The 24,023-nt window shown below is 45.1% G+C and overlaps 1 protein-coding gene and 1 long non-coding RNA gene across 4 annotated transcripts in view; one reads left to right on the top strand and one right to left on the bottom strand.

The window, feature by feature from the left end:
- Nucleotides 1-29: 29 nt before the first annotated feature.
- Nucleotides 30-21,742, bottom strand: BECN1 (beclin 1). 3 transcript variants are annotated; one of them, XM_081884234.1, is made up of 12 exons: nt 21,456-21,741; nt 19,114-19,242; nt 17,019-17,086; nt 15,989-16,044; nt 12,385-12,475; nt 11,243-11,379; nt 9,508-9,702; nt 8,399-8,545; nt 4,169-4,318; nt 3,582-3,642; nt 1,856-1,976; nt 30-621 (listed from the first exon to the last, which is right to left on the bottom strand). In XM_081884234.1, exons 2-12 carry the CDS (start codon nt 19,238-19,240, stop codon nt 560-562), a joined length of 1,215 nt encoding a protein of 404 aa, XP_081740360.1. In that variant the 5' UTR covers nt 19,241-19,242; nt 21,456-21,741; the 3' UTR covers nt 30-559. The 3 variants fall into 3 exon arrangements, 2 of the variants coding, with proteins under 2 accessions (XP_081740360.1, XP_081740359.1); XM_081884233.1 differs by having other exon boundaries at nt 1,856-1,998; nt 21,456-21,736; XR_014162179.1 differs by having other exon boundaries at nt 484-621; nt 1,856-2,014; nt 21,456-21,742.
- The window catches only part of LOC309354435, a 146,429-nt gene continuing 128,202 nt past the window's right edge, over nt 5,797-24,023 (top strand). The window contains exon 1 of the long non-coding RNA XR_014162296.1: nt 5,797-6,820. This is a non-coding gene — a long non-coding RNA (uncharacterized lncRNA). The remainder of the gene's footprint in view (nt 6,821-24,023) is intronic.

Genomic DNA, 24,023 nt, shown 5'->3' with positions numbered 1-24,023 from the left:
GGCAGCTCATGATAAATAAGGATGCTGTGTTCTTCCGGAATACAAACGGCTTTTATTTATTCTTGCATTTCCTAGGGCATCTTAGTGTAGCAACCAAACTGCAATTCTAATAATGTTATAGCTTAGTACTCCTCCAGTCTGAAAGCTGTTAAGAGCTCCTCAAGCAGGTCTCTTTTTACTGCCGTACGTGGGTCCCCCCTAACTATCCAGGACCCGGTTCGCTTCTTTCCCCAAAAGCAGCAGCAGGCTGTGCGCGACAGAAATCCAACCATGCTGTCGAGCCGTTTTGCTTCGTATTACCCGACAATGACATTTTAAGACAAAAGTGCTTTGCAGTTTTTTGGTCTTGTAAGGTGATGATGCACTGATATCACAGGCCAAGTCCTGTTTTGGGTATCTTTGAAACAAACTACAGACACATTACGGGATGGAGTCCTCCTCTCTTACAAGAGTCATTTGTTGTAGAACTGGGAAGAGACCCAGGCTAGGCCCCACTTGAGGTTCGTCAGCATGAACTTGAGTGCTTTTGTCCACTGCTCCTCCGAGTTAAACTGAGTCTTTATGGAGTAGGACCCGCCGCTTCCACCTGTGTCTTCAATCTTGCCCTTCTCCACATCCATTCTGCAGTGGAGAAACAGAGATTCTGGTCAGGCTCCAAAACTGAAACTCCTGGCAGCTGACAACAGAGCAAGCCCCCTGCTTTTCTGCAATACTGTTAATTTACTAATTGTAAAATGCACGGGTGATGTCAAGGCTCCTGCTGAGACAATAGCCCTGCCCTCCCCTTTTTTACCACAGCACTTAAAACCTTGTTTTTTATTTCAAATAAAGGTCACCCAAGCAGGCGTGGCTAGAATGAAAAAAGTGGGCAACGCGGCAGGACACCTGCCCTTGCGAACCTAAACAGAGATGCATTTGGTTTTAGAGGATTCCCACAGCCTGGTAGACAATACTCTAATGACGTTGCAGGTGGTGAAAGTGGTTATGAGAACAAAGTGGGGAGCTCTAAAGCAGATTTAAGTTGGCAGAATGGAGTATGCTTGCAGCATACAACAGTGGTTAGAAGACATTGCCCCTGCCATGACGCCTCTTTTTAACAACACAGGAACCCAGCCTCACACCTTGGAGGGGCCTTCATAAGTCAACAGTCATTGTAAGTTGATGAGACAAGACAAAAATGTTTTACTACTACTGTATTTCAAGCTGCTGCAGTCATAACTTGAGACTGTGCAAAATTACTGGCCTGGCAAGTCCCAGAAAGGTTGTGAACAAAACAAGCAGAAGCCAAACCTAATAGAGCAAAAAAATGCTCCAGGTGGGCTGCTGCTAGACTTTGCCCATCTTGCCTTGCAAAAAATACGGTCAGCATCCTTTTAAGATCACACAAATTATCACACTAGAGGACACTAGAGGACCATCTGCTCCAGCGCTGTTTCTAGCAATGGCTACATTGAATACTCAAGGCCCTCCAGATATTTGTCGGACTACATTTCCCAGAATTCCTGACCATTGCCCATTACTGGCTGTGGAGCTGATGGGAGTTGGGAGCCCAGCAACCCTGGGAGGTTCTCCATCCCCAAGCTAGGGCAACTCACAGCTCTGATGCCCTCTAAACGTGGTGGCTCTGTTGTCCACCAATACATTCATGGACAATTGTTGCCACATTCCATTTTTAATGCCTTAGGCCAAATGCTAATCACAAATCAACCTGTGTTAGTGAAATGCTTAAGTCAATTGTGCTAGCATGAATGCATACATACATTCATTTGTCCCAGATATCACACTAGTCAGTTTTAGTAGATAACTATTGTCCAGAGAAACCCATGCCTTTCTGATGCAGTGATTTTTTTATTACCTGTAAGGCAAACAGAAGCGGGTCTCGCCCTTTTCCACTTCCTCTTTGAACTGTTGCACACAATCCAGGAATGCCACCATGGCATGGTCAAACTTGTTGTCCCAGAAAAACCGCAATCCTCCTGAACAGTAAAGGGGCAGCTCCTTGAAGACACAAACGCTTACACCAGAAACAAAGGGAATTACTCTGCAGCTGCCCCAAGACCTTTAGGGGGTGGCTTTGTTTTTCCAGGAAATTGGGGACACGCCATCCTTGATTCAATTGCACCATATACCCCACGGGACTGTAGCCAGTCTCAGTGTCATTCTGCCACAATTGTTTCCTTAACCAAGCCTAGGGCAGCAAGAACCAACAAGCGAGAGAAGTGCTTTACTCTAGTGGGGAGCAGCTGTTACCTATTACGAGTTTCATATTCAGTAATATTATTTTAGAGAAAAATATTCCAGAATCACAAAGAGCTTCTGTGACATTCTCAAATGCAGATAAAGAGCAGGGCCTGCTCCCTCAAGGGAGCCACACACTGAATTTGGGAAAATAAGATGTACTTTTCAGTTATTTCAACCCAATCCTATATCAAAGTAAGTCCCATTAATTTTTGCTTAGGGGACCCTTGCTCATTATTTCAGCCATGTGCTTTGGTGCATAGAGGTACACCCCCCCAAAAAAGCTCCCTTGTCCTGGAAGCTCACTAGAGTTGAATTAAGCTGATTGTATAGAATGAAGAATTGAATGGAAAACTGAAATCTGTGCTTCTGAGGTTTGATGCAATTGCATAGAAATCCTCCACAGAAACAATCAGAAGAAAGAAATGTAAAAGAAACAGAATCAGGTGTAGTCCCAAGCTGAAAATAGGAGTCATCCATGAAAATAGTTGTGTGATTTAGAGATCACTACAAACTCCTGCCAACCTAGCAGTTCGAAAGCACGTCAAAGTGCAAGTATATAAATAGGTACCGCTCCGGCAGGAAGGTAAGCGGCATTAAACCACAGAGCCTAGGACTTGTCGATCAGAAGGTCAGCAGTTCGAATCCCCACGATGGGGTGAGCTCCCATTGCTAGGTCCCTGCTCCTGCCAACCTAGCAGTTTGAAAGCATGTCAAAGTGCAAGTAGATAAATAGGTACCGCTCCGGCGGGAAGGTAAACGGCATTTCTGTGCGGTGCTCTGGTTCGCCAGAAGCGGCTTAGTCCTGCTAGCCACATGATCTGGAAGCTGTACGCCGGCTCCCTCAGCCAATAAAGCGAGATGAGCGCTGCAACCCCAGAGTTGGCCACGAATGGACCTAATGGTCAGGGGTCCCTTTACCTTTACCTACACAATAAACCAAACTATTCAGTTACCTTTCCTCAAGCCCTTTGAATCTTCTCCATGTGATTTTTTTTAAAAAAAAAAAACAAAAACAAACTGCACTCGGAAAACCTATCAACCAAGTAATTTTGTGTGAAAATGGAATTCTGGCCCAATTTTCAACATCCACCTTATTGCCATACGACTTACGGCTAAACTACGGGATATAAAATTTGGAAACCTTGGTTTTAAAATTCAGTACAATTTCTTCCTGTTAACACCTCGTCTCCACCAATGCTCCCTGAAATGCTTTCGCTGGATTTCTAGAGGCCTCTGGGTTTCTGACCGGTGTATCCTGAGCATTAACTGACAGGACACTCTAGAAGACCCAAACACTGATGTGTTTTAAGACTGAGATTGTATGGAGCCCAACCTCTTACCTTGGATTTGTCTGTGAGAGACTCTAAATAAGAGTGGTTCCCGTATGGGATAAGGCGGTACCTGCAAGGAAAAAGGGAAAGTTGCATTGAGAATCCTTTTGATTCCAAGGTGCGGTATTAATCATCTAAGTAATAGGTTTATTGGACGGGACGTGGGTGGCGCTGTGGGTTAAACCACAGAGCGTAGGGCTTGCCAATCAGAAGGTCAGCGGTTCGAAGCCCCGCGACGGGGTGAGCTCCCATTGCTCGGTCCCAGCTCCTGCCAACCTAGCAGTTCAAAAGCACGTCAAAGTGCAAGTAGATAAATAGGTACCGCTTCGGCGGGAAGGTAAACGGCGTTTCCGTGCGCTGCTCTGGTTCGCCAGAAGCAGCTTAGTCCTGCTGGCCACATGACCCGGAAGCTGTACGCCGGCTCCCTCGGCCAGTAAAGCGAGATGAGCACCGCAACCCCAGAGTCGGCCACGACTAGACCTAATGGTCAGGGGTCCCTTTACCTTTAATAGGTTTATTAGACTGATTGCTCCTATAGGCTCAATGGCCAAGAAGAGTGTGGGGGACGGGGAGGAAGCCAGTATTTCTGCTCCCACCTTTGAAAGGTCAGCCCCATCTTGTTGGCAAGGGCATGGAGAAGCAGCACAGTCTGCCCCCAGGCTGCGTTGATCTCGTTCCACTCCACGGGGACACTCGGAAGCCGGCCGAGGCGGAAGTTGTTTATGGTGCCAAACTGTCCACTGTGCCTACAGGCAAGAGGGAGAGTTCATCAGTCAAACCCTCGGAGGGCCAAGAAAAGGCTTAGTGCCTCCAGCTGTCTTGGGACTACAGTTCCCATCAACCCTGACCACTGGTCCTGTTAGCTAGGGATGATGGGAGTTGTAGTCCCAAAACAGCTGGAAGGCCAAGTTTGGCCATCGCTGGCTTAGTGTGAGTGCAGTTGTTTCCCAGGCAACTTTTTAGGCGAACCCAGTTATCTAGGAACCCAGCAGAACCTAAAATGTCCCCCAAAACTTTGGTGGAACAATCTATTCCACCTGCAGAATACCGTATTTTTCGCTCTATAAGACGCACTTTTCCCCTCCTAAAAAGTAAGGGAAAATATGTGTGCGAATGCAGGCTGTGCAGCTATCCCAGAAGCCAGAAAAGCAAGAGGGATCATTGTTTTCCCTGCACAGCGATCCCTCTTGCTGTTCTGGCTTCTGGGATAGCCGCGCGAAGCCTCATCAGGGCAGCTGGAGGAACGTTCCCCCTGCCCTGAAGACGCTTTGCGTTGCTTTCGCAGAAGCCAGAACAGCAAGAGGGATCGCTGCACAGCGAAAGCGATTCCTCTTGCTGTTCTGGGTTCTGGGATTCAGAATATTTTTTCCCTTGTTTTCCTCCTCCAAAAACTAGGTGCGTCTTATAGTCCGGTGCGTCTTATAGAGCAAAAGATACGGTGCTTGGTTGTTGTAATCTTCAGCCATCATCTAGCAACCCATGCTGCATGTCTCAGAATACCAACCCTGGTGCTTTCTGGCATGCAGCCACAAAGACTGCAGTCTCCTCTTCATTGGAGGAATGAAGCTCGTGATCAAAGGGCTTGCAACCCATAAAGGAAAATTCCAAGGAAGGGCAGACAGATGTGTTTGTGTAACAGAGGCTCCAGCCCTTCCTATAGGCTTAGCAATGGAAAGGGGAGAAAATGCCAAGAACTGACATCATCATCATCGTCATCATCATCATGGTGAGCTATGGGAAATCATATTGTTATTTGTGGAGGGAAAGCTGGTGCAAGATTTTTGGAATTTAATTTTGACAGAAATAATAAATATTACAGTGGTACCTTGGGTTAAGTACAGTGGTACCTCGGGTTACATACGCTTCAGGTTACATACGCTTCAGGTTACAGACTCCGCTAACCCAGAAATATTACCTCGGGTTAAGAACTTTGCTTCAGGATGAGAACAGAAATCGTGCTCTGGTGGCGCAGCAGCAGCAGGAGGCCCCATTAGCTAAAGTGGTGCTTCAGGTTAAGAACAGTTTCAGGTTCAGAACAGACCTCCGGAACGAATTAAGTTCTTAACCCGAGGTACCACTGTACTTAATTTGTTCCGGAGGTCCGTTCTTAACCTGAAACTGTTCTTAACCTGAAGCACCACTTTAGCTAATGGGGCCTCCCGCTGCTGCTGCACGATTTCTGTTCTCATCCTGAAGCAAAGTTCTTAACCTGAGGTATACTATTTCTGGGGTAGCAGAGTCTGCAACCTGGAGCGTATGTAACTCGAGGTACCACTGTACTGGAGAAACTCTTGTTGGTTGGGCAAAATTAAGGTTACTGACTATTTTTGATGACACCAATGTCAAAGGATTGTATACACAATATTGACAGCAGAAATAGTAACTGCTCCAAATATTGCACTGGTCACTTGGAACCACACACTCTGGAATATGGATATAATTGATAAAAATATGAATAATTTGAGATTCCGACAAAGACCACAACCTCCAGACATTTTACATCATTTGGAATTCTCTGCTTATATATACCGTAGAACCATCATTTTCAAGATGAACTTTGTCACAAGCCTGGCAAATCTGGAACTAAATAAGGTTGTGGAATGTTCTCCTCAGGGAGGTTCAGCTGGAAACTTACAATAATATAATAATAATTCATTATTTATACCCCAACCATCTGGTTGGGTTTCCCCAGCCACTCTGGGCGGCTCCCAACTAAGTATTAAAAACACAATACAGCATTAAACAATAAAAAACTTCCCTAAGCAGGGCTGCCTTCAGATGTCAACTTTATTATACAGCTTCAGACGCCAGGCAAAAATGTTCTTTCACCAGACCTTTGGCCGATTGACATCCGATGTCCTTTAAAAATGTGTTGGGGAGCGGGCAATTACTGGGTTTTTCTTGTTTTTATTTCTATTATGTATTCTGTGTTTTCATATTGTCGTTTTGTGTTGTGAACTGCCCCGAGACTGCCGATATAGGGCCATATACAAGTTGAATTAATAATAACAACTACAGTGGTACCTCGGGTTACATATGCTTCAGGTTACATACGCTTCAGGTTACAGACTCCGCTAACCCAAAAATAGTACGTCGGGTTAAGAACTTTGCTTCAGGATGAGAACAGAAATTGTGCTCCGGCGGCGCGGCGGCAGCGGGAGGCCCCATTAGCTAAAGCGGTACCTCAGGTTAAGAACAGTTTCAGGTTAAGAACGGACCTCCGGAACGAATTAAGTACTTAACCCGAGGTACTACTGTACTACTACTTCTGATAAAGCTGACAGTCTTTATTGGGGCCTTGTTGTTTTAACCCATATGCAACTAACTGTACCTGTTCTACGTGCCTATTCTAGCTTTGTTTTTCACCTCTTAATTTCCGTCGGCTGTTGTATATTTTTATAATATAGTGTTTCAATTTTATTTTTTATATCCTGCCAATGGGACCGTTCGATTGTAACTATCCAACCTCCCAAAATTTCAACACCTCTTGTGATGGGTTTGAGCCCTTTCCGTTTTAACAGTGCAAATTCTACAAACTTTGCTATCACTCTCCTCTTCGTTTTATATACGTTTTATAAAATGAAATAAAAGAGAACTTTACCAAAAGTAAATAAATATATCCAGAAACAAAGAGTCTCCGCCAAGCCTCTCTCATTAATTATGGCTATTGATATCTGGAGGCGGTTGGAGGATGGATGGCGGCTAACAGATTGAGGTTGAATCCTGACAAGACAGAAGTACTGTTTTTGGGGGACAGGAGGCGGGCAGGTGTGGAGGATTCCCTGGTCCTGAATGGGGTAACTGTGCCCCTGAAGGACCAGGTGTGCAGCCTGGGAGTCATTTTGGACTCACAGCTGTCCATGGAGGCACAGGACAATTCTGTGTCCAGGGCAGCTGTTTAACAGCTCCATCTGGTACGCAGGCTGAGACCCTACCTGTCCACAGTCTGTCTCACCAGAGTGGTGCATGCTCTGGTTATCTCCCGCTTGGACTACTGCAATGCACTCTACGTGGGGCTACCTTTGAAGGTGACCCGGAAACTACAACTAATCCAGAATGCGGCAGCTAGACTGGTGACTGGGAGTGGCTGCCGAGACCATATAACACCGGTCTTGGAGGACCTACACTGGCTCCCAGTACGTTTCCGAGCACAATTCAAAGTGTTGGTGCTGACCTTTAAAGCCCTAAACGGCCTCGGTCCAGTATATCTGAAGGAGCGTCTCCTCCCCCATCGTTCTGCCCGGTCACTGAGGTCCAGCTCCGAGGGCCTTCTGACGGTTCCCTCACTGCGAGAGGCCAAGTTACAGGGAACCAAGCAGAGGGCCTTCTCGGTAGTGGCGCCCGCCCTGTGGAACGCCCTCCCATCAGATGTCAAAGCGATAAACATCTACCTGACATTCAGAAGACATCTGAAGGCAGCCCTGTTCAGGGAAGTTTTTAATATGTGACATTTTAGTGTATCTTTCATCTTTGTTGGAAGCCGCCCAGAGTGGCTGGGGAAACCCAGCCAGATGGGCCGGGTACAAATAATAAATTATTATTATTATTATTATTATTATTATTATTATTATTATTATTATTATCCGACAGCAGCAGTTACTCAGAAAGCAAAAAAAAAGACCCAAAACAGACAGCCTGGAAGCATCTGGCCCATCATCTGCAAGGAGTTTTAAGACCTGTCGCTCTCTTACACTGACCAGAAAACCTTCTGGAATTCAGCCATGGAGGGGAACCTGCCTGGCCAAATAAGGCCTTCTCTCCCCACCCCGATTCTGCTACGGCTGCTCCATCGCATTCCCCCAGTCTAACCAGCCTCCTGGCCATACCAGATATGGAAGGTAGCATTAAACACGTTGGTTTTCTTCAGCTTGTCCAACTGCATCTGGGCATAGCGCATTTGATTATCCACACTTTTCAGTTCGTCATCCAGCTCCAGTTGTTGCCGCTTGAATTCGCTGTACTCTTTCTGGTACCTGCGGGGGGGGGGGAGGCAATAGGGAGACAAGGTTACACTCACCTGCGACCCAGGACAGCGCCCCTCCCCAAAATATGGTGCAAAATGAAATTGGACCGGCGGCATGCAGGAAAACAAGACCTCTGTTCTCAGGAGGGAGGGGAGAATAAGATTTAATAGGAATAAGATGAGGTTAAAATAAGGTTACTAGAGTTTTTTCAAAGAATCCGGGGACTCTTTTTTTTTTTTTTTGAAAAGAGAAAAAAAGGTTATTAAAAAAGTTTTTGTTTTTTATTTTTTTTTTAAAGTAATATCTTCTCTTCTGTGGGCAGTTGGCCAGGTGGCTGGGTGCTCTCGCTCCCGGCTCAATTTGGGTTGCAGGGGGAATCCGCAGACAGCACGTGTAGTTATGTGGCCAGCGTGACTAAGCCGCTTCTGGCGAACCAGAGCAGCGCACGGAAACGCCTTTTACCTTCCCGCCAGAGCGGTACCTATTTATCTACTTGCACTTTGAGGTGCTTTCGAACTGCTAGGTGGGCAGGAGCTGGGACCGAGCAATGGGAGCTCACCCTGTTGCGGGGATTCGAACCACCAACCTTCTGATCGGCAAAGCCCTAGGCTCTGTGGTTTAGACCACAGCGCCACCCGCGACCCGAACCTTACTATAGCAAAGCCTCAAAATGGAGTTGCCTGATAGGTAAGAGGCTAAAACTCATATGGAATGCAATAGAGCCAGCATAAGGCCTGAAGTAAAGAGATAAGGAAGGGGGGAAAGAGGGAGTTTAGCAGAGGTGCAAAGATAGGGCTCCCACAAAAAATATTCAAGAAGAGGGGAGATACTTCGTGCATACGTGGTCTGGACAGAAGTGGGGATGGGAAGCAATGGAAAGAGGTGGACGTAGATTTGGGGTTCAACAACAGGTTTAGCCAGGAAGAGGCAAGCCTTCGCGATGCTAACGGTTGCAAGAGCTGAATACTCACTCAGCTTCCTCGTGATCCAGCCTCTCCGCCTCAGCCCTGACCTTCTCAAAGTCTTCAGCCATCGTTTTCCGCTTCTGCTCCACGCCTTCCAGCTCCTCAATCAGCCTCTCCTCCTCAAGAGCAAACTCCTTCAGCTCCAGCTGCAACTTCTCCTTATCGTCTTCGTTCATCTGCTCCAGGATTTCCAGGCATCTCCTACAGACAACCCCAAGGTAGAAGCAATTTAGGGGGAAGGCAAGGAACTAGGCAGAGAACTGCAGCGGGGAGTTGAAGAAGGAAGAGGGAGGTTTAGGTGTGGGTTGGTCGAGTTGTGTTGTGAGAGAGTGAGAGGAATTGTTAGGTGGAGTCAGATAGATGGTTGGAATAATCAGTTTAAAGTTGTTAGGAACGTTTAGGACAGTTAAGGAACTAAGATGAAGAAACTGCCAAGAAAAATTAACGGAAACCATAAGCTTGTTCATGCCTATAAAATAAACTTGATTATTTGTTAATGTTAACAACTGTCTGGACTCTTGTGTGAGAAACGGGTTGGTGGCAGCGAAGAAAGCAATCACAGTGGTGGCACAGGTCAATAGACCGTCAAACGTCCAGGGACCCATGTGATCGCCACACTTTTGTGGACGTTTCACAGTCTATTGTCCCTGTGCCACCACTGTGATTGCTTTCTTTGCTGCCACCAACCCGTTTTCGCACGGGTATCCAGGCAGTTGTTAACAATAACAAATAATCAAGTTTATTTTATAGGCATGTACAAGCTTATGGTTTCAGTTAATTTTTCTTAGCAGTTTCTTAATCTTAGTTCCTTAACTGTCTTGTGTGTTCCTAACAAGTCCAAACTGATCATTACAAATATCTATCTGACTCCACCTAACAATTCCTCTCACTCCCTCACAACACAACTTAACCAACCCACAGACTTATTCTCCCTCTTCAACTCCCACGAAACCGAGGCAGAACCAGTTCCGTGTCGTTATCTCCACGGTCATCATGGATGTTTATCCACTTCCTTTTAAAAGGGAAGCCAAGGCTTGCAAGACTTTCACAGGGCTGTAAAATGCACATACAGTGGTACCTTGGTTCTCAAACTTAATAATAATAATAATAATAATAATAATAATAATAATAATAATTTATTTATACCCCACCCATCTGGCTGAGTTTCCCCAGCCACTCTGCGCGGCTCCCAACCGAGTGTTAAAAAAAAAAAGCATTAAATATTAAAAACGTCCCTGAACAGGGCTGCCTTCAGATGTCTTTTAAAGATAGGATAGCTGCTTATTTCCTTCACATCTGAAGGGAGGGCGTTCCACAGGGCAGGTGCCACCACCGAGAAGGCCCTCTGTCTCGTTCCCTGTAACCTCACTTCTCGCCATGAGGGAACCGCCAGAAGGCCCTTGGCGCTAGACATCAGTGTCCGGGCTGAACGATGGGGGTGGAGACACTCCTTCAGGTCCGTTCGACTCCCAAAACGGTTCCAAAACCAAGGCGCGGTTTCCAACTGGCTGCAGGAGCTTCCTGCACTCAATCGGAAGCCGCGTTGGACATTCGGCTTCCGAAAAACGTTCGCAAACAAGAACAGTCACTTCCAGGTTTGTAGAGTTCGGGAGCCAAGTCACTTGGGAACTGTCTTCCTCAGTGGAAATGACTTGGGGGAACAGAAGCAAAGTTTCTCCGCTGCAGGAAACATTTTAGAGTGGCCGTCTTGCAGCGTCCCTGAACTTTCATTCTCACTCACTTGTAGTTCTGACATTCATTCTCTGTGATGTTGAGCTGCGTGTCCAACTGGTCCAGAAGGGTATCAGTGCATTCTTCACAAAGAGGGTGATCCACATCTGTCTGACCAGACATGATGTCAAACAGGTCCCCTGTAACCTGGAGCAGAGGAGATCACTTTTAACAAGAAAATGTGGGGTAGGGGGAACCCATCGAGCAAAGCTGGTATGCTGTGTTATATATACACGAGGGCGGTTCATAAAAAACATTTTTTTAAAAGAAATGCCTGCTCCAAAGGTCTTATCTTACTACACTAGGGATTACATAGCTACATCTGAAATTTCATGCATATCAGTTAATATCTTGACCTCGCTCCACTGAATTGAAATTTCAGCCTTCACGACATACGAAAACGGCCAAGTAAGCAGCTGTTTTGGTGAAGGAGGGTCAGACACACAAGTATTTGGGCTACATTTGATTACATTTATACTATGGCATTATACTGAGAGAGAGAGAGAGAGAGAGAGAGAGAGAGAGAGAGAGAGAGAGAGAGAGAGAGAGAAGCTGGTCACAAGACTAGGAGCAATATAACCTGGAGAGACCTAAAGCTAGAAATTGATGAAAAGCCATTTTATACTTTTTGACAAAAGAAGACGGTTGGGTCATGTACTAAAAAATGGCATCTCAGTTGAAAGCAATTTGAAAGAGATGAGTCTTCGAAGCCCATCTGGAAGCCAGGACCAATGGGGAGAAGCCATATACAGTGGTACCTCGGTTTAAGAACAGTCTGGTTTAAGAACGATTTGGTTTACAAACTGTGCAAAACCGGAAATAGTGTCTTGGTTTGAGAACTTTACCTCGGTTTAAGAACGGAATCTGAACGGCAGAAGGGCACCGGTGACGGGAGGCCTCATTAGGGAAAGCACGCCTCGGTTTAAGAACGGTTTTGGTTTAAGAACGGACTTCTGGAATGGATTAAGTTCGTAAACCGAGATACCGCAGTATCTCTTGGGAGGAAGATTCGCAAATGAGGATCCACCACAGCTTGGGCTTGGTAAAGAGAGCTGAATTAGCGGTAGCTGAATTATGTACTTCAAGGTGCCCAAATATCTCCAAGGTTTTCCTAAAGATGTATAGCACACACAAGGATAAGGGACAACTTGCCTTGAGTCTTCTGCTGAGGTTTTCCATCGTGCCTCCATCGGAGGCCTCCCCAATGAGAGTGAAGCTGTTGGCACTTTCTGTTGACATCATCCTGGAAGAAACAGGGTGGTTTCGCTACGACGTGCATTCCCACAGATGTTTACCCAAAACTCAAGAGATGCTTAGTTACTGTAATTCACCCTTGAGCCCTACATGTTCCTCTGTAATTTTTAAACAAACAGGTCTTGCTGCTGTATTCAATGAGTGAGCGAATCCAGAGGAACTGCTTGCTCAATGTTTAAGCACATAACAATCTTTAGTTTGGGGCCTCAAGCTGCTAGAGAGAAGACTGTCCAATATATATTTTATCCCCAACTCTCAACCCTGCAAGTCTTTGGGTCTGCCCAACCCCCGGGAATCCCTTGGGAACAGCATTTGAAACTCCCATTATTCTGGATGCGTTTTGCGACAGGAAATTTCATTAGCGCAAGCAGTTTCTGAGCTCTGGGCGCAGTACCGTGCTTAAGATTTCAGATTAAAACTGCAGAATGGAAGGAAAGGAGGACGTTTTCCTGCCTCCCCACTTCCAGCTACTCTTTGAAGACTGGAGAAGAGACCCTCTTAAGAATATTAGGGGGGTTGGCAGGGGAAGGACCAGACCATGTGAAAAATGAACATATTTTAGCTGCAGTTCTTTCATTTTCAGCTTTGTATTCTTGTTATTCAAAAAGCATGCCTAGACAGTCTGTTGTTGTGCCCATAATCTAGGTTTAAGCTCCTAGCTTTCATATCTCAGTTTCTAACACTGCTTGGGATCATCTTGAGGGAACTGCAGATTTCTACCCCAAATCTGTCCATTAGGAGACTAGATTCAGGTAGGTAGCCGTGTTGGTCTGATGCAGTCGAAATAAATTGAAAAAATTGTCCAGTAGCACCTTAGAGACCATCTAAGATTGTTCTAAGTATAAGCTTTCGTGTGCATGCACATGTCTTCAGATGCATACTTCTTGCATGCACACGAAAGCTTATACCCAGAACAATCTTAGTTGGTCTCTAAGGTGCTACTGGGCAATTTTTAAATTTTATTTATTTATTTCATTAGGAGACTGTTTTCCTACTCTATCAGTGTGCAGCTTGACCATTTTACACAAGCCTGGAGTAAATGCTTTGTAAGCAAGTTTGGCAGTGTACTTGCTCTCATTTTGTGGAAATTCATGGTCAGAACTTCATCCTTGAAAGGAGTTGATAGTAGGATGGAACTGGTTCACAGTATGAGCAGAGGGGGAAGCAACCAGAGGTCAACTTGCTCTTTGAATCCTTCCAACCTTATAAGCTCAACTCAAGTTCCAGAGTTCCTTCTCAGCTCATAACAGGGCAATTTGAAGCTGATAAAAGTATTGGAGCATATACAGAGAGAAAACTGAAAATGACGGCCAGTACAGTGGGCCCTCTTGATATAAATTTAATTCGTTCCGGGGGTCCGTGCGCACCCTGAAAAATTTGTACCCAGAGGCGCCCTTCTGCACATGCACACAGTGCAATTGAGCGCTTATGTGAATGCGGAGAAACCCAGAAGTATACACTTCCATGTTTGCCGTGTTAGCAACCCAAGGGTTATGTTACCCGAAGGTAACGTAACCCGAGAGTCCACTGTATTTACTGCATTTTTCGCTCTATAGGACACACTTTTTCCCCTCCAAAAATGAAGGGGAAATGTGTGTGCGTCCTATGGAGCGAATGCAGGCTCCTTGGCTTCAGCAATAGCAACGTGAAGCCTCCAAAGCGCAGAGGGAGAGATCCCTCTGCGCTCCGGAGGCTTTGTGTTGCTTTCGCTGAAGCCTGGAGAGCGAAAGGGGTCGGTGCGTTCTGGAGGCTTCAGGTTCCTTTCGCTGAAGCCAGGAGAGTCTTGCTCTCCCGGCTTCAGCAAAAGGAACCCAAAGCCTTCGGAGCACAGCGAGAATTTGCGCTGAGCTCCGAAGGCTTCAGGGATCTTTGAGGCTGGCGGTGGGGGAAAGCAGCACCTCCCCCCCACCGCCAGCCCCACAAGCTTGAGGGGCAGCACAGTTGAACACACAGAACGCACCTTGTTTTAGAGGGGGAGAACAAGAAAAAAAGTTCTCCTCCTCTTTGCGCAGCGCCCCTTCAGCGAAGCGGCAGAAGAAATGGAAGGGGCTCCATTTCTCCTGCCGCTTCACTGAAGGGGCGCTGAGCAGAGAGGGGGAGAATTTGTTTTCCTTGTTCTCCCCCTCTAAAACAAGGTGCGTCCTATCGTCCAGTGCGTCCTATAGAGCGAAAAATACGGTAAGTGCCGGAAAGTAACGGGGGCTGAGAAGCACTTTCCTTTCAACAAGTGTTCAAAATTCACCAGGCACATTTTGCCCCTGTCTATCAGCCACTCGTGACCAAGTGAAGATGCCCGAGTACCAGGATAGTGCCTGAAATCTCCACCATCTTGGGATCATTGGACCGGGACTGTTTTCACACACTAATACCCCACCCTGCATAATTCTATCGGTTGTATTTTATCCGCACAATCAGAATGAATTTCTGGAACCAAAATGCGTTTTCTGTGCAGCCTGAGCAGGAACAGTCACCACTAAGGAAAAGAGGTCAGAATAGGATCCACTGTCCCTGGATCAAGTGATTTTTCTTCTTTAAGTTCTCAAAGCTCTTAACCTAGCTCACGGTTGTGATCTGAACTAGCTAGATGTTTAACTGAGGATCACAGTCAGTCCATCACTTGAAAAATAAAGACTTTACCCCAAAATGGCAACTAGACATTCCGTTTTGGCAACTGCAAACCTTGGTTGAAGGAGCCATTTGGTGCTTAGCTTGTATATCTGAATTTCTAACCCTGCTTTTAAAGCCTACAAGCAGGGCACAGAATCCAGGGCCCTGCGGGACTTGACATCTTTCCGCAGGGCCTGCAAGACAGAGATGTTCCGCATGGCTTTTGGTTTGGACTCAGTCTGACCCTTATGTTTCCCTCCCCTTATGGTGTTGATCCATGGACTACTTTTAAAATTAGGCTGCATTTTAAATTGCATTTTAACCTGTATTTTAAATTGGTTCCCCCCCCATCATGTTTTTATTGTAATTTTACTGGTGTTAGCTGCCCTGAGCCTGGGAGGGCGGGGTATAAATAAATTATTATTATTATTATTATTATTATTATTATTATTATTATTATTATTATTATCCTGCTTCAGAGCTGTATGTGTATATACTGTCTTTTTCGCTCTATAAGACGCACCAGACCACAAGACGCACCTAGTTTTTGGAGGAGGAAAACAAAAAACAAAAAATATTCTGAATCTCAGAAGCCAGAACAGCAAGAGGGATCGCTGCGCAGTGAAAGCAGCAATCCCTCTTGCTGTTCTGGCTTCTGGGATAGCTGCGCAGCCTGCACTCGCTCCATAAGACGCACACACATTTCCCCTTACTTTTTAGGAGGGAAAAAGTGAGTCTTATAGAGCAAAAAATACGGTATACATATACACATGATGACCCCAGAAGGTATGAAAATGCAGTAGTCCCGACAAAGCTAGCTTGCTGCACTGTGGGGGCATTTGCAACCTCTGAAAGAGGGCATTTTCAGGGCGCGAACAGAACTCCTAGTCAATACCTGGCTGGGGGGATGAATCTTCGGGACACGCCATCCTGGCGGTTTTCGACAAATTCCTGAGAAAGAAAGTCAGCGTCAGTCCACACCCAACAGAGAGCATCACCTACACCCAAATGTGCCCACTAGAAAGCTAGTCAATATGCCCTTGGCAGAGTCTTCCTGCCACGGCCAGAAGCGCTGCAATGTGCTTGCATGAATTGCACCAGCCCATCAACCGTTTTATCAGCCCACCCACTTACATGATGTAGATGCATCACAAGGCAAGCTAAGAAGCAGGCCTGATAAATAAACATTTGCGACTTTATTTACAGAGTTCCAGTCAGAATTTGCAACAAGTGTTTTCCATCGTGTTTTCCCCTATTTTTCCTAACATAATATCACAATGTATGGTTGCATAAATTTTGTTTAAACTAAAGCAAAAGCTCTGGAGAACTGATTTAAACGACTTGATACATTCCCTAGTTCATCTTGCTTTCTTAATCTTGCAAAAAAAACAAACCCACAACCCTCCCCTGCAATCTTTCCCTTTAACTGACTAAACTTCGTTCTTTATAACATTGCTGCTGCAAAGGTGTATTGAAGCTACTGCATGGAACTGTACTAAAAGCTGGTAGTCTTTTTAAATCAATAAAAATTGTGCTCTAATCATGTAATGTGACTTTTGTGGTTATGTCAAATAAAGCTTGCCATGCCTGGTAAAAACAAACAAACAAACAAAAACTTTATTTACAGAGAACAAGAAATACAATTAGTAATAACAGAACATTATGTATCCACAGCAGAATGTAACATTTGGCGTAATAAACCAGAAATGGAAGTCAACAGGGAGGGGAAAACTAGAAAATGATGTTAAATGTTGAATATTTGTTATGAGAAAAGAAAATCAATAAAAAAATTATTTTTTTAAAGAAAGAAGAAGCAGGTCTGATAAGGGGTGTTTCCTTCTTGGCAGATAATTTATTAGGAGCTGGCGGCAAACTGCGTAGCTGCCTTAGCTTCTTTATAAGGGAGTCAGACCCAAATTCCTTACCTCTGTAAGTGTAGTCTCCTCCTCATGGGTGTCTCCAAGTTTTGCCGGCGCAGTAGTAAGTAGAGGAGCTAGACAAAAGACAAATGAAATAATTGCCAAGGGTAAACCTTTCCTAATGTGTGGGGCTCCTGTGTATGTGAGGTGTAATGAACCTCTGGCCCCCCAGATGTTACTAAACTACAACGCCCCTCATTCCTGGCCACTGACCAAACTTACTTGGACTGATGGGAATTGTAGTAACACCTGGAGGGACAAAAGTTCCCCACGCCAGGTATATGGGAACAAGCTGTAAGGATTTAGAAGCAACAGAAGCGTACACTATACTAGAGGCGGGGGGGGGGGAGAGATGGGAAAATGGGGGAAAACAGGGTTTTTTCCCATTTCCCCCCAACGCCTTTTTTCTGGAAAAATTGAAGAAGAAAAAAGGTGTCTGGAATATTCAAACTATATCAAACTGATTTTTTTTCCAATTTTTCCGGGGAAAACAGCTTTGGGGGAAAACGGGGGGGGGGGCTGTCCCACCCCCCAAATTTTCCAGGGCTTTTTCCAGGCCTTCCCATCTCTACACTACACATGCAGTTCCAAATTCTTGACAATGATAACATTGATATATATTTATATTCCACTCTTCTACTAAAAATACCCAGAGCAGCAAACAAACAGTCATAACATGTGGAATAATAAATAAAAGTGCAGGTATTAGATAGATAGATAGATAGATAGATAGATAGATAGATAGATGATAGATAGATATATCCCAATAGCAAAATGCAGACAACCTTTAGAAGAAACAAACCACAAAGCTAGCAACAGCAAGAGTAAAAAAAATGTTCTGAATTAAAATGAGGAGGAATAAACCTAGATACTATGTAGTAGAAGCCTAATGAAACCAAAGCTTCTTCCATTTCTGGCAAAAGATTCACAAAGAGAAAGCCTGATGGACGCCAACAGGAAGGGTGATCCAGTAGTTGAAAGCCCCGAGTCCTGCATTCACCCTGCCAAATCACCCAAGACAGAACTAATGATGACAGGTTCTGCAGTCAGTGATGGGGATTTTCCGGGGGGAAATCTTATGCAAAATAGTATTTGAAAAATCAGTTTGCATTAAAAAAATTTTTTGATGCCCTACAGAGTGATTCAGTTCAGCAGCTTTATTTTACTTGTGTTTAGTAAGCCTGCACTAAGCTCGCCTTATACTATAGTTTCTGAAACAGAAAAATTTCTGCAGAGAAATAAAGCCCTGGGAAATGTTGCGTTCCACATCAGTGCCTGCAGCTCAGGCACAAAAGCATGCCTTAAAACAGGGGTCAGCAAACTTTTTCAGCCGGGGGCCGGTCCACTGTCCCTCAGACCTTGTGGGGGGCCGGACTGTATGATAAAAAAAATATGAACGAATTCCTATGCCCCACAAACAACCCAGAGGTGCATTTTAAATAAAAGCACACATTTTACTCATGTAAAAACAGAAGGCAGGCCCCACAAATAACCCAGAGGTGCATTTTAAATAAAAGCACACATTCTACTCATGTAAAAACAGAAGGCAGGCCCCACAAATAACCCAGAGGTGCATTTTAAATAAAAGCACACATTCTACTCATGTAAAAACAGAAGGCAGGCCCCACAAATAACCCAGAGGTGCATTTTAAATAAAAGGACACATTCTACTCATGTAAAAACAGGCTGATTCCTGGACCGTCCACGGGCTGGATTTAGAAGGCGATTGGGCCAAATCCAGCCCCCGGGCCTTAGTTTGCCCACCCATGAACTAGAGCCAGGGGTCAGCAATTTTTTTCAGCAGGGGGCCGGTCCACGGTCCCTCAGACCTTGGGGGGGGGGCAGACTATATTTTTTTGGGGGGGGGGGAATGAACGAATTCCTATGCCCCACAAACAACCCAGAGATGCATTTTAAATAAAAGCACACATTCTACTCATGTAAAACACGCTGATTCCTGGACCATCTGTGGGCCGGATTGAGAAGGCGATTGGGCCATACTTGGCCCCCAGGCCTACCCATGTCTTAAAATAAAACTCAGCCTGGTTGGCATCTGTGGCCTGTACTCCCCGCTGTCTTTCCTCCCCATTTCTTTTCTTACCTGTCAGTTCTTGGATGGTGACTTTATCAAGGACCTTGAAAGACGTGTCCAGTTTAAGGGGCTGGCTGCAGCGCTGGCAAACAAAGCTGACCTGTGTGGTGCAGGCAGGTGACTTTGACCCATCCATTCCTGCAAGGAGAACAATAATTTCAGAAGCTGTGCATTGTGCTTCCAGCACTGCCTAGGTGGACACACATTTATAAATGAATACCTTATAGTTCAGGTGAGACATTTCAGGTGTAACCAGCTGAGGCACCGGTCAGGACTCTGAATAAGGTAGAGGCTCCAATATTAATCACTTTAAGCAGGGCTGGATTTAGGTCTGAAGCTACTGAAGGTAAAGGTAAAGGAACCCCTGACTGTTAAGTCCAATCGCGGGCGACTCTGGGGTTGCGGCGCTCATCTGATTTTATTGGCAGAGGGAGCCGGCGTACAGCTTCCAGGTCATGTGGCCAGCATGACTAAGCCGCTTCTGGCGAACCAGAGCAGCGCATAGAAACACCATTTATCCTCCCACCAGAGTGGTACCTATTCATCTACTTGCACGCCAACGTGCTTTCGAACTGCTAGGTTGGCAGGAGCTGGGACCGAACAACGGGAGCTCACCCCGTCGCAGGGATTTGAACCGCTGACCTTCTGATCGACAAGCCCAAGGCTCAGTGATTTAGACCACAGCGCCACCTGTGTCCCTACTGAAGGTAATGGGGCCCTTTATAAGTCCAGCTTGTTGTTTTTGTCCATGGAGTTTTCTTGGCAGGGATACTGGAGTGGCTTGCCGGTTCCTGCTCCCATGGACTGCAAGAAGATCAAACCTCTCCATTCTTAAGGAAATCAGCCCTGAGTGGAAGAACAGATCCTGAAGCTGAGGCTCCAGTACTTTGGCCACCTCATGAGAAGAGAAGACTCCCTGGAAAAGACCTTGATGTTGGGAAAGATGGAGGGCACAAGGAGAAGGGGACGCCAGAGGGCAAGATGGTTGGACAGTGTTCTCGAAGCTACCAGCATGAGTTTGACCAAACTGCGGGAGGCAGTGGAAGACAGGAGTGCCTGGCGTGCTCTGGTCCATGGGGTCACGAAGAGTTGGACACGACTAAACAACAACAACATGTCCGGCTGTCCTTTGTCAACAACAAATTGTCACTTTTTTGTGTTGAATATATGCTATATGGTAATTTATGGACCTAACAGGTATCTAAAGCCATTTGCACATAACAAAATATGTATTTTATCAAAGTAATTGTTGAACTGAAATACAATTAAGAAGTAGTATCCAGGTTTTTCCCCCCTTTAAATTTTTCTGGGGCCCGCAAGAGAGTGGGGCCCTAAGCTATAACTTGTTTAGCTTATACGTAAATCCGGCACTGACTTTAAGGAAACTGGAGTTGTCACCGTTTTTGCGGTTAAAAACAAACTAAGCCAGACCAGTAAAACTCCACTATTAACAGCCCAAAATGACAGGTTTACTATGCACTCCTAAACATATTTACTACTTATAAGGGGAGTCTACTCCCTGAACAAATATGCAGAGGAACAGAGCAGCAGTAAGTTGTGTTTACTATTCTCTCACAGACCAGGGTGTTGCTTAAGAGCGAAATATAGTGGAGTGGATAGGTTGTGGCTACTGTTCACAGAATCATAGAATTGTAGAGATGAAAGGGACCCCGAGGGTCATCTAGCCCAATCCCCTGGAATGAAGTTACCCGGGAGATAAGCCCTGTTGAGTTCCATGGGTCGGCGCTGCCCTTATAATGCTACCAGCGGATCAGGAATTAATGCCCAGCCCGTTCCTAAATACCTGTGCTGGAATTAGGGCACTGAAGGCGATTCACCTGCATGGGGCGCTGAGCCAAATGGGGGCAAAATATAACAACAACAACAACAACAACAAAGCAATACTAATACCTCCTATATTTACCCAGGTACCCAATGAGATCCGGGAAATTCTGGATGTATGGCAATCCTATTGGTTGCGTTGGTTATAACTGATTTCAGTGCTTTTATACTGTTTTCGTAGGTCACTTTGGGTCGCCTTCGTGAGGAAAGCAACATAATAATAATAATAATAATAATAATAATAATAATAATAATAATAATAATAATAATAATGGGCCTCCTATATTTACACAGGTAACTAATGAGATCCATTAAAAAAGCAACTGTGTCGAAAGGAATTATGTACTGTGAAACTGTGGGACCAATTTCAGGTGCCCCTCAAGCGTGTTTCATAGGATTTCCAAGGCGCACTTAATTGTATTTCATTTTAAGACATTTTTACTTATTTTTTGCATTAAATTTTAAAGGAGCTCCCTTCCCCGGGCAGCCGGTTGGCGAGCGATACTCACTTCCCTCGAGCAACGAGAATTGCTGGACCAGCTCCGCTTTCCTTGGACCTGGAGTCCCTTCTTTCTTTCTATCTTTCTTTCTTTCCTTCCTTCCTTCTTTCCCTCCTTCTTTCCTTCCTTTCTGGCGGGGCTCGTCTTCCCACCCGAATCCCTTCGGACCAGCTCCTTGCAAAAAGCTTTCTCTTCCGGGGAAGGCGGAGGCCCCGGACCGACGTCACGGGGAGGATTGCAGGGCGAAAATAAATATATATATATAAAAGCCAGTAATTAAAAACCGCAAGCGCCGCCCCCCCTCCGTCGTCTCCACGGCAACCCCGGGGCCCGGGAGCCTCGTGCGCGCGCGCCTGCTGCGCTTGCAGCCCGCGATGCACTGCAGGGTGACTTTGCGCGCCAGGCGCCGTTCGCGCGCAATTTGAATTGCGCGTGGAGTTTGGTCCAAAAGGCCAAACGCGGCCCGCTAGTTATTTCTTCCACCCCACGCATATTTATGTTGTGAATTTAGGAGGAAGGGCGGTATACAAATGTAATAGGGAATAATAATAATTGCAAATTTTTTTTGGGGGGGGGGTGGTGCAGAGAGCTGTGTTGCTGAGAAAGAATGGTGTCTTGCCACAACCCTGCACTGTGGTCCACTGTTGCTCTTCCCATGTTTTAAGGCTGTGAAGCAATAACGAATAATGCAAATGATCGTAATATAATAATAATTTATTATTTATACCCTGTCCAGCTGGCTGGGTTTCCCCAGCCACTCTGGGCGCCTTGCAACCAAACATTAAAAAAACAGTACAGCATTAAACATTAAACAGGGCTGCCTTCAGATAATATGATGATGATGATAATAATCTGATAATCTTAATCTGATAATTTTAATAATTTGATAATTTTAATAATAATCTGATAATAATCATATGGTAAAATGGAAGGCTCTGGGACCGATTTGACCACCCATTACGGGCAGATTTCGAAAAATTGGCTAGAGATGTCCACTTTTGAAGCTGCATTTAAGGAAGAGGGGTTCAGTCTTCCTCTAGCTGTCATTAAAAATATTTACCTGTTCTGGTTCATAGCAAACATGATCGGCACTTTTATGAACTTCATAGCCGTAGGAGGTGGTGCCTGTGTTATGTATTTTGTTTTTATACTGTAAACTACCCTGTGATCTTCAGATGAAAGGTGGAATGTAAATTTAATTAATAATAATTTTGTGGTCATTAGATATGGGAGGTTGAGCTACCTTATACTAAAATGGGGCTTACTTCCAAGTAAACAAGCACAGGATTGAACTGTGAGACTGGCAAATCACTCTTTAATAAAGGCCACAAGTGTCATCTTTTCAGTCTTTATTGGGGAAATACAGCATCAAATTCACAGAAAAAATGCTCCAAGGAAATAAGTAAACAGCCCCTTTCTCTCTTTTTCTAATGATTTCATCCTGGCAGTGTGTGTGTGTGTGTGTGTGTGTGTGTGTCCCCTTGGGGGTTTATGTGGGATTTTGCAGTCAAATTTGTGACTTTGGCCGCAAACCCCTTATTCATATTCATGTATGTTTTAAAGCAGGGCAGTAAATTTTTCTCCGTTTTGCTGTTTTTATCTTTTTATAAACCAGTTTGAGGATTTTTTAAAAAAAATTACAATCAAGTGGTGTGCAGTTTTTATGAAATAAATAAATAAAATACAATAAATAAAATAAAATAAAATAAATGAAATGAAATAAATAAATAAAATACATTGCATGCCTTTCCATTAAGATTCCCACCTAATGTCCCAACTCTGGGGAAATATATTTTAAGATCACTGAATGCAAGCTGTGGGTTACATTTAGCAACCAGGGTAGCTGATCACATATCAATACAAAACGCTGCAGTGGAAATTAGCCACCCACACACTTTTTGCCGGTGGCTGTTTGGGTTTCCTAACCAAGCTAGTACAAGGGCACAGGAGAACATGTGCAGAGGGCAACCGAGATGATCAAGGGTCTGGAAACCCAGCCTTAGAAAAAACAACTGAAGGAGCTGGGTATGTTTATCCTCCATAAGAGGAGAGTGAGAGGAGATGGGATAGCCCTCTCCAAATATCTCAAGGGCTGTCCCATGGAGGATGGAGGAAGCTTGTTTTCTCCTCCTCTGGAGGGCAGGACTCGAATCAAGGGCTTCAAGCTCCAGAAAGGGAGATTCCGACTAAACATCAGGAAGAACTTTCTGGCAGTAAGAGCAGTTAAACAGTGGAAGACTCCCACAAGAGGTGGTGGACTCTCTTTCATTGGAGGTTTTTAAGCAAAGGTTAGGCGGCCATCATTCATGGATGCTCTAGCTGAATTCCTGCATTGGGATAGGGGGCTGGACTATATGACCCTCGGGGTCCCTTCCAACTCTGCATTTCTAGGAGACATCACCTTGCCAACAAAGGTCCATATAGTTAAAGCTATGGTTTTCCCAGTAGTAATGTATGGAAGCGAGAGCTGGACCATAAAGAAGGCTGATCGCCGAAGAATTGATTCTTTTGAATTATGGTGCTAGAGGAGACTCTGGAGAGTCCCATGGACTGCAAGAAGATCAAACCTATCCATTC

This window comes from Podarcis melisellensis (genome assembly GCF_964234715.1).
Source record: "Podarcis melisellensis genome assembly, chromosome: 13".
In the NCBI taxonomy this organism is placed as follows: domain Eukaryota; kingdom Metazoa; phylum Chordata; class Lepidosauria; order Squamata; family Lacertidae; genus Podarcis; species Podarcis melisellensis.
Note: the sequence above shows the minus strand (reverse complement) of the source record. Positions and strands in the feature narration are given on the sequence as shown.